The sequence below is a fragment of the Marmota monax genome, unplaced genomic scaffold (genome assembly GCF_021218885.2).
Source record: "Marmota monax isolate L192 unplaced genomic scaffold, Marmota_monax_Labrador192_F-V1.1 WCK01_AAM20220418_F8-fsc00234, whole genome shotgun sequence".
Lineage (NCBI taxonomy): Eukaryota > Metazoa > Chordata > Mammalia > Rodentia > Sciuridae > Marmota > Marmota monax.
The window spans coordinates 1,806,736-1,816,948 of record NW_026692493.1 but is presented as its reverse complement, the minus strand read 5'-3'; the positions used below and the strand labels follow the sequence as shown (position 1 = coordinate 1,816,948).

General features: G+C 59.8%; 1 protein-coding gene across 4 annotated transcripts; it reads left to right on the top strand.

Moving 5' to 3' along the window:
• Positions 1-2,458: 2,458 nt before the first annotated feature.
• On the top strand, positions 2,459-9,694 carry Mapk11 (mitogen-activated protein kinase 11). Of its 4 annotated transcripts, XM_058579106.1 has the most exons (13): positions 3,455-3,471; positions 5,414-5,542; positions 5,677-5,806; positions 6,003-6,061; positions 6,154-6,265; positions 6,357-6,386; positions 6,467-6,514; positions 6,588-6,702; positions 7,007-7,078; positions 7,273-7,352; positions 7,713-7,791; positions 7,878-8,051; positions 8,405-9,694. In XM_058579106.1, exons 2-13 carry the CDS (start codon positions 5,526-5,528, stop codon positions 8,482-8,484), a joined length of 996 nt encoding a protein of 331 aa, XP_058435089.1. In that variant the 5' UTR covers positions 3,455-3,471; positions 5,414-5,525; the 3' UTR covers positions 8,485-9,694. The 4 variants fall into 4 exon arrangements, with proteins under 4 accessions (XP_046299520.1, XP_046299518.1, XP_058435089.1 ...); XM_046443564.2 differs by lacking the exons at positions 3,455-3,471; positions 5,414-5,542 and adding an exon at positions 2,459-3,074; XM_046443562.2 differs by lacking the exon at positions 5,414-5,542 and having other exon boundaries at positions 3,303-3,471.
• The last annotated feature ends 519 nt before the right edge of the window (positions 9,695-10,213 follow it).

Genomic DNA, 10,213 nt, shown 5'->3' with positions numbered 1-10,213 from the left:
CCTTAACTGAGTTGTCCCTGAAATCAGCCTCTCATGCCAGGTTTGTCTTTAGGAAATTCATCCTGACCACAGGCAGAAGCCCACCCAGGAGAGCTGAGGGGCAAACTGACCATCAAGCTGTCACAGCTGACAGTGAAGGGGTCCTGGACCAGCAGGGGAAGTAGACGTGGAGAAAAAGGAGGGGTGCCGGGCTTCTGCTCTCGGCGACTAAAAGGCTCAGGGGTCACTCCAGTTAAACTGGGCCGACTGGGCTGCGCAAAATAACCCCACCAGAGACACAAATACCTTTTTCTTTGGGGTCGCTGTGACAGCTCCTCTGACCTTAAGGGTCTGCAGAAAGAGAGAGCGAGAGCATGCGGCTGACCCCTTTTATTGAGGAGAAGTTATTTAAATGAGGCAAGGTCAGGTTTCAGGGGGCTGAGTCTATCTTCATGATGTCCACTGTCAGCAGGTTGACTGACACCTGGGTAGGCCACACCCAAGGGCACAGTAAGAGAAGGGGACACACACAAGGCACTTCCATGCAGGATTCTCTCCTAAACAGGGCAAGGGGTTAGATTACAAGGGAACAGGTGAGCATAGCTTCACCCGTGGGGCTGTAGCAGGACACACCCAGGCACAAGACACCGACCCTCGCCCATGTGAGGGGAAAGCTCTGCCACATTTCTGTGACTGAGCGTCTCAGCACCCAGCCCGGGAGTGTGACTCAGTCACGTGTGAGGTTGGTCTCCCACAGAGGGGGGTTGATGTTTGGGGTGACATTGAATCAGGATGAGGGCCCTGGGTGGGCTTTTTGTACTGTGGACCCCTCTGCCTGCCCTCTGCCCTTGCAGAGAGCTGTTCCCCCTTCTGGACCCCACCTTCTGGACTCTGCCTTCCTTCCTGGATATACCAAGTGTGACCTCTGTCCTGTTCTCACCTCAGGGCTGACTGGAGGCTTGGCCCAGCCTGCTACTGTGGTCACCCCTCCAGGGGCCTTCTCTGACCTCTGCCAGGATCTGAGGGTCTCTCTCCTTAGGGGGGCCTCCAGCACCCACCACCTGAAACTCCAGGGGTCCTTTCCCCCAGTAGTAGATCTCATGCCAGCCCCAGAAGGCATTGGGGAGAGCTGAGGGGCAAACTAGCTGGCAGGCACAGTGGGGGATCCCAGCAAGTTTGCCAAGGCATGAGAATCCCCCCACCCCCGCCGCAGCACACCGTGGAGAAGGTGGGGGCACCTGGCCCCGCAGGGAGGTGGCTCCATGCTCAGTTCTGCCTATAGGACTTAGGGAGGGGTTCCGGGAGGACGGAGGGGGCTTCCTTGGTGTGCAGTCATCTCCCCATCCCTCTGGCCGCGTGTAGTCCTCGCCGTCCTGGGAACGCATCCCCACCCCTCCGCCGCGAGGCTCAGACAAAGGCGGCTCCCTCCCCCGCGGCTGTGGTCCCCACTGCCCGGGCTCGGCTCCGCCTCCGCCTCCACGGTCTTCAGCTGAAGCTCTTTTACTCCGCCCCAGAGAGGCGCTGCTAGGACCCCAGCTGGGGCAGGGCGGGCCAGGAGGCTCCAGAACTGACACCGGCTCTTCTTCAGGTGCCGGGGGGCTCGGTTTGGCCCAGGGCACGCTGAGGCTTCCTTCTACTTGGGGCGCCCCACAGTGCGGATCTGGGGCCGATATGCGTGTTTGGCTTGTTACTGCGTGCACTTGTTTTCACTGGTTCCATTTATTTATTTTTGGTACAGGGATTTGAATCCAGAGGCACTTACACACTGAGCTACATCCCCACCGCTTTTTATTTTTGAGACAGGGTCTCACTAAGTTGCATAGGGCCTTGCTAAATTGCTGAGGCTGGCGTCGAACTTGGGATCTTCCTGTCAGCCTCCCAAACTGCTGGGATTGCAGGGGTGAGCCACCGCGACCAGCGCCAATTGTTTATTTGGTAAATTTTTTTTTTTTTTTTTTTTTTTTTTTTTTGCGGCAATGGGTATCGAATTCAGGGCCTTATGCATGCCGGGCAAATGTTTTACTACTGTGCTACACTCCAGTCCTAATTTTTATTTAAAAATCGGATTTCACATTAAAACATTTTATTTTTATTTTCATTATTTTTCCAATTTTTTTGTAGTTGTAGATGAAAAGAATGCCTTTATTTTATTTGTTTATTTTTATGTGGTGCTGAGGATCAAAGCCAGTGCCTCAAGCATGCTAGAGAAGCACTCTGCCACTGAGCTACAGCCCCAGCCCTATTGAAATTTGTTTTTAAACTATAAATCCGGGCAACTCAGAGTATGATTTCCTGGTTTCTTGGGAGGGGCGGCCCAGCCACACAGCTCCCCTCCTCCTGGACGCCGGCTGCTCCCCCACGGCCTAGGGTCAGGAGCCCTTTCTTCAAGGGGCAATGCTCCTCCCATTCCCGGTCATCCTCAAGTCGTAATAAAAGCAGTCCTGAGCTAACACTCCCACGAGGCCTTGCTGGAACGTGGGGAGCATCCCCACTGGTCATAAAAGCCACCCTCTGGCCGTGCGTAGAGCCCTGCCTGCCTCTGCTGTGCGCTCGCTTGGTCACTCTGCCCGAGGGGCGGGCCCCTAGTCTGTGCGGGCTTCCCGGGAGAGCCGGGGCCGTTTCAGGAGCGGGCAAGGTTCCCGGCACCAAACAAGACCCACTTGAGGACCGTTCCGGGTGGCCACAACACCCCAGAGGACCCCTGGTGCCGCCGCTGTCCCTGGTGCTGACTGGCCTGGCCCGTGGACTCACCCCTCCCAGGAGGCGGTGGGGCCAAGGTCAGGGGCCAGCTCGGCGGAGAGGCTTCCCGGAGGAGGCCGAGGTCAGACTAAGGCAGGTGTTCCAGGAGGCCAACCACCGTCGCCAGGCGTCCTCCACTGCCCAGGACCCAGCAGAGGGGCCTGGCCAAGGAAGGCTTGTGCGGGAGTTTCCGACGCGCCTTGCTGTGGCTGTTCTGTTTTTACTGGCCGCGTTTTCTTCTGGGTGAAAACATTTCCCAGGACCCGCCCAGGCCTCGCCTTGAGGCTCCCCATTTCTGAGGAAGAGGCTGAGATGGAGGCTGCGCGGGCTGCGGGAGGGGCGGCGGCCAGGCTGCGGTGAGAACCAGGGCAGTACGCGGCCTGGGCGGTGGACGCGGGGGCGACAGGCGGCCTCCTCGCCGCCCCGGGGAGGGCAGGCTTCCGCTTTGTGACGGTCCCCGCGGGGCAGGAAGCAGCGCGCGGCCTCCGGGAACCCCCGGCCCGGGAAATCCGCCGGGCTCCGCCCCGGCCCTGGCCCCGCCCCGCCGCCGCCCCCCCGCTCGGCGCGGCGCGGGCTGGGCGCGGGCTGGGCGCGGGCTGGGCGCTGGGTTGCGCCCGCGCCAGCCTCGGCTCCGGACATGTCGGGCCCGCGCGCCGGTTTCTACCGGCAGGAGCTGAACAAGACCGTGTGGGAGGTGCCGCAGCGGCTGCAGGGTCTGCGCCCGGTGGGCTCCGGCGCCTACGGCTCCGTCTGGTAGGGGCGGGGCGGGGCAGGTGGGGCCGGGGCGGGACCGAGCGCGCGCCCCCTCCCCGCGCCGCGCCGGTGCCCGGCGTGGGGAGGGGCCTCGCCCTGCCTCCGCCCCCGGCCGGCGCGCCCCGAGGAGTGAATGGGGGGAGGGCGCGGAGGAAACTTTCCTCCCAGACGCGCCTCTCGGCAGGGCGGGGGTCGCCCTACGGCCCTGCAGATCTCGAGTGTCCCCCCACTGGGGCGGAATCCTGTGGCGTCACAGCTGAGGGGAGGGCTGGTCTTCCGTGGCCCTCAATGTCCCAGCAGCCCTCCGGGACTCTCTTGGGCAAAGGCCAGCCGCCCCCAGAGTCTAGCAGATTTCCCGCGTCCCAGACAGGCGCTATTATTTGAAAAGGGAGAGGCCAGTCGAGGAGGTCAAGACCTCTCCCTGAGAATGGCTTCAGCCCTGTGTGTCATGCCCCTCCCCCACTTTTGGGGTGTTTCAGCTTCTTACCCGGCTTAGGCTGGATCAGAGACGCCTACCATTCCTCCTGCAATCCTTAGGTGGTGTCTATGCCCCACCCAATCTGGTCCCCACCGAGGAAACGGACTACAGTTCCAGCAGCTAGAGTCTGAGGCCCAGAGGATAGACTTGATGGGTGCTGTGGCCAGGTGCCCCTTTCCTGTAGGCACCTGCTGAAAGGTGCTTAGAGAAACCCTAATTGCTGCTGCAAGGCCCACAGTGAGGTTGATCAAGGCAATGGACATTGAGAAGTGCTCGGGATCCTTGTGAGGCCAGTGTCAAGTAGCTGCTGTCCACGGTAGATGGTGTTGGGGAAGGAAGGCAGGGGCTGTCAGGCTCTGCAGGGTACAAGTGGGTGTCTCCATCCCTTCCGGCCAGTTCCCAGGAGCTTGCAGCAGGCCCACATCTTCAGCTCTTGCTTGCCTGCCGTTAGAAGCCTCCAGCAAGTCCTGTCGATCCCAGGGCAGGGCTCTATCTTCATCTCTAAGACTCAAGGGCAGAAAGAGTAGGGAAGATGTGGAAGTAGTTCTAGAGGGACTCTGCCTCACTGGACTCACCTTAGTATCCGCATCTGGGAGCCCCTGGGAGGTGTCGAATTCTCCAAGTGAGGCTGCCTCTCTGGCCCTGTGTCTGCTGAGCTCCACTGCTGAGGCTGATGACCAGGTACCAGTTCTCTCCCACTTGATTGCACAGATGCAATCAGACAGAAGGATCTGAAGCCCCACATGAGGGGCCACTGCCCTCATCCAGACACCAGGAGTGACTTGGACCTTCCCCTGCCCCTGATAGGGGCTTTCTACTACCCTGCAATGAGCATCGCAGACCCAGCCTGCCTACAGTGTGGTGAGGGGCGGGGGGGGGCTATCTCCACTTTCTGGAGGGGGATAGTCCTGAGAGGAATCGAGGTGCGAGAGAGATAAGGGAGATAAGGGACAGGCATCAGCCAGGGGAACAGGCTATGCAAAGGCCTTGCTGACAGACTCATGCAGATGGTTCATAGCTGAGCCCTTATCATGAAGGACCAGCAGAGGATCGGGGACTCTGTCTATTTGTGATTGTAGATGATGATGATGACTGCATCCTCTCCAGTGAAGGGGTAGATGGCTGAGAAGCCCGGTGCGGAGGTGGAGGATCAGAACTCTAGGGAGTGGGTCTGAACAAGGGGATGTTCTGTGGGCCCCTAGTCCCCTTCAGCTGGACATTTCCTACAGTCTAGTTGCTCATTTAAAAATTAGCATGCACCTAATTTTTAAATGAGCAACTAGACTGTCACCTCCCCTTGTATTTTAAATAAGCAGAGGTATGGGGATTCCAGGGGCTTAGAGTTGGCTCTAAATTCTGTAGTGAACCTCCCTGCTCACGGGATTCAAGGGTGAGGGGCCAGGGGCCGTGGGGTACCGCGGGAGCGGCAGTGGCTGCTTTCCTGGCGGATTTTTCCATGCCCAGGCCTCGCTGTGAGCGGGGTCTGGGTTAGGGGCGAGAGTCGCCGGACAAGAGAAGACCCAGGCCCCACAGGAGAACGCTGTTTGGTGGTGACCTGAAGACTCCTTCCTGGAGCATGCATGAGGGGTGTGGGTGAGAATCAAGGGTGAGCCGGGGCTCTAAGGCCGGACCGACCTGCGGAGCACCGCCTGCGGCCCTCTGCCCAGGGCCCAGCGCGGAAAGGTCCCGCGGCCTGGGCGGCACCCTCTCACTTGCCCGCCTTGCAGTTCAGCCTACGACTCACGGCTGCGCCAGAAGGTGGCAGTGAAAAAGCTGTCGCGCCCCTTCCAGTCGCTGATCCACGCGCGAAGGACCTACCGCGAGCTGCGGCTGCTCAAACACGTGAAGCACGAGAACGTGAGCCGGCGGTCCCCGGGCGGTGGGAGGGAGGGCGCCCGGGGTGGCCCGGTGGTTCTCTGGGGCTCCGCCAGGGCTGGGCCGGACCGGCAGGGAGGGGGCGGAGCCTATGGGAGGCAGTCCCCGGCAGGGTCCTCACTCCCGGCGGGCGCTGCCCGGCCTCTGAACCGTGAGCCTGCCTCCGCTCCCCACCTAGGTCATTGGGCTTCTGGACGTCTTCACACCAGCCACATCCATCGAGGACTTCAGCGAAGTGTGAGCAGCTGGACTGGCGCCGGGGTGGCTGGGAGAGCTAGCGCGTCCAGGAATGGGGGCAGGCTCCGTCCTGACCCCTGATCTCACTGCAGGTACTTGGTGACCACCCTCATGGGCGCCGACCTGAACAATATCGTTAAGTGCCAGGCGCTGAGCGATGAGCATGTCCAGTTCCTGGTTTACCAGCTGCTGCGTGGGCTGAAGGTGAGGCGCTGGGCTCTTCTTGCCCTGACTGAGGTCTGGGTGCGAGACACAGAGCGGGCCTGGGCTCACCACGGCCTCTCCTCTCCCGTAGTACATACACTCGGCCGGGATCATCCACCGGGTAGGTGCGGTGCGGTTGAGGGTACGGTCTGCGGGGTCTGCGGGGTTCCGGCCTCCGCTGACGCCCCGCCCACCCCGCAGGACCTGAAGCCCAGCAACGTGGCGGTGAACGAGGACTGCGAGCTCAGGGTGAGGGGCGTGGGGTGGGTGGGCCATGGGGGTTCACATGGAGGGGCCTAGAGAATGTCTGTGGTCGCTGCAGATCCTGGACTTTGGGCTGGCACGCCAGGCAGATGAGGAGATGACAGGATACGTGGCCACACGCTGGTACCGGGCGCCCGAGATCATGCTCAATTGGATGCATTACAATCAGACAGGTGCTGTCAACCCTTGACCAGAAAGGACCGGCAGAGGCACACCAACGCTGGGGAGGGTGGCAGAGTGGTGGGAATGAGGCCAAAGGGGGGCAGACAAGATCTGGGGGCTGCTTTCAGAGGAGCCTGGACCATGGTGGAGGGTATCCTCTGGCTCGTGGGACCATCCTCTCCCCTTTTCAGGGCAGGGTACAGAGAAGGAAGGACCCTGCTAGTCTTTGGGCCTACATGTGACTTGAGGGTTACTGGGATGACTCCTCCCTACCTCCAGAGCATACTGACAGGCTCTTCCCTCCTCCCCCAACAGTGGACATCTGGTCTGTGGGTTGCATCATGGCCGAATTGCTCCAGGGAAAAGCCCTCTTCCCAGGGAATGACTGTATCCTTAGTCCTGGCTGTGGAGCAGGGTGGGGGTGGGCTTTAGCCCTCTCCGGCAGTCTCACTTCCTCTGCTCTATGCCATACAACCTTGGGCTCATTGCCCTCAGCTGCAGGACAACAGGCTCCAAATTCTGGGGCGTAGGGGCTGGTGAAGGTCCATAGCTTGCCGTACGGTGTTTCCTGAGCCAGGTAGACATTGACCAGCTGAAGCGCATCATGGAAGTGGTGGGCACACCCAGCCCTGAGGTTCTGGCAAAGATATCCTCGGAGCATGTGAGTCAGTGCCCAGTCAGCCACCAGCTTCCTCTGCTGACCAAGCCTCGGGGAATGGGTGGTGTGGAGAGTATGGGCAGGGTGGCACAGAGCCCACGTTAGACACCCAGCCCCTTCAGGGGGGAATGGGAGAATGGGGAGGGATTTCCTGGCACAAGGCTCAGTGAGGACAAAATCACAGCACACCATAAACTGTTCTGGCCATGGGCAGTAGAGGGGAGTGGGGTGCAGGGAACTCTTGGGACTTATCTCCTGCAGGTGCTGGAGCCATCCGATCCCATGAGGGAAGAGGTCTGTGGTCTCCTGGGTCTAGAAGCTGGAGATGAACAGTCCTCTCAGGCTCTTCTCATGTGCCCCCAGGCCCGGACATACATCCAGTCCTTGCCCCCCATGCCCCAGAAGGACCTCAGCAGCATCTTTCATGGAGCCAACCCCCTGGGTGAGGACTGACCCTGGGGCTAGGCTGGGCTCCACATCTGATCCTGGACATGGAGCTCACCCCCATCCCCACTGCCCCTTCTGCAGCTGTAGACCTTCTTGGAAGGATGCTGGTGCTGGACAGTGACCAGAGGGTCAGTGCAGCTGAGGCACTGGCCCATGCGTATTTCAGCCAGTACCACGACCCAGATGATGAGCCAGAGGCTGAGCCCTATGATGAAAGCGTTGAGGCCACGGAGCGCACGGTGGAGGAGTGGAAGGGTGGGCAGGGGCATGGGAGGGGTAGTGGGGCTCAGGGGCCTGAGGACTGTGTTCTCCAGAGCAGGGTTTTGCCTGTTTCCTGCAGGAAATTCTCCAGTTTCTCCCCAGCATGGTCTGTCCTCCACCCAGAGTGGAGCAAGTGGAGATGAGTGTGTGTGTGTGTGTGTGTGTGCACGTGCGTGCGTGTCTCCAGCAGAGGTGGGGGCAGCATAGGGTGGGTTCTGGTTCTCAACCTGAGTTGAAGCTGCTTTTAGAGGGTGGTGGGCATAGACCAGGCAGTGGGTGTTGACAAGCAGGTGCGGGGGCTGGGCTGAGGGACGTACAAATTCACCCTTTTCTTTCACCTCCTCCAGAGCTCACTTACCAGGAAGTCCTCAGCTTCAAGCCCCCAGAGCCACCGCAGCCGAGTGGCAGCCTAGAGATTGAGCAATGAGGCGCTGCCCAGCAGCCACGCTCCAACACATGGTCCTGAGCCTGGCCTTTTCCTCAGACCTGACCCTGCTCCTGGGACCCTTTGCCTTAAGGGGAATCTATACACACATGAATGCAGGAGTGTAGGCACAGGTGTCTGCCATGTGTCGAGAGTCTGGGCAGAAGTGTCCCTGGGCCTACCTTAGTCCTCCCATCCTCTCCAACCCATCAGGCTCTCCCTCAGGATCTCACTCTGTGGGATCTGGGTGCCATTGGGGATGCCCCTGAGGAGTGTAACTCTCTCTCCAGATCAGACTCATAGGGTCTGCAATGGGATGAGGGTGAATGGGCAGGGCCTCTGGAGACTCAGAGGGAGAGTTTCAGTAGTTAAGCTGCCCAACCTGTAAGTGGGGCACTGCCCTAGGAATTGCTGAGCTGAGGCAGGGCCAGTGCCCCACCAGGATGGGCAGGGTCTAGCTGAGGGGTGGCAGGGTGGAGACCACCACCAGATGTCCAGTCCACAGCTGCTTGCAGCCCTGTGTTCGCCTGTGGCATGTGTGCAGGAGTACGCACTCTTGTGTTCACATGTCGGGACATGTGCAAGTGTGTGCTTGTGTGTGAATCTGTAGGTACCCGGGGCCTAGCAGCCGTGTCTGGCAAGAGGTGTGAGTTGGAGGAGTCACAGTGCTCACTGTCCTCCCCCAGTTCCAGATTCCCAAGGGGTGTTGAGACCTTGGTAGGTACCATGTTAGGGCTCTGGGGGCCCAGGGGCACCCCTGTGGGCAAAAGCTGGGGCTTTCTCCTTGGGCAGGGAGGCTTCAGCAAGTTCCGGAGGCCTGCAGGTACAGTGCCAGCTAGAAAGCTGATGAGCAGGAGGTCTAGCCTTGAGCAGGCTAAAGCAGACAGTACACGGATGCTGATTTGGACACTCCTGTCCCTGGACCCTGGCCCAAAGCTGACAAGCCTTTGCCTGCTTCTACCTCTGCCCACTGTTGTGGCCCTACAGCAGGAGATCAGGGTACTCAGGTCTGTGGGTCAGTCCTCATCTTCCCTTCTCCCAGAAAGGAGCTGACCACGTAAACTCTGGGACAGGATCCTGCTTGGAGATCTGCTGGGGGTGTGGCTCCTCCCTGGAGAGGCAGTGACCTCTTGCCTCCAGGGACCCAGGAAGTTCTGGATGTCAAGTGCCTGCACCCCCAGGGGTACACAATAAAGGGGTTTCCTCTTGCTCAGTTTGTGTTCAGGCCCCAAACCTTCTGTCCCCTACTATCCCTTTGTCTAGAGGGGATGGCTGGATCTCCATGCTTCACACATCTCCAACTGGCCTTGCCCCCCAGAATTCTGTACTGGCCAGCCCCCTTGGTCCTCCAGTGAGACCATCAGACATCTGGCACCCTCTCTGCTCCCTGGAGGGTCTGAAATCCAAGAGGCCAGGGAAGGTGAGGCTAGGGAGCTCCAAGGGGAACAGGGTGTGATGGCCACTCGTACACTGACTCCAGCGGCTTTGTTGGGGAATCCCTTAGGTGGGTTTGGCTCCTGGCTCACACTCATACCCTCCCTCACTCAGTGGTCAAGGAGACCACACAGGCGTCATTTAGATGTCTCTGGGAACAAAGACCTGCCCTTCCTCAGGTATTGAATGGGGTAGAGGAAATGGCTTTCCTTTCCTTCCTGGTTAGGGACAGAGAGGCCTCTCTAACCCAGGGATTCACACCATAGCTGCTGTTACTGCAGCTCACATGTGGGGACAG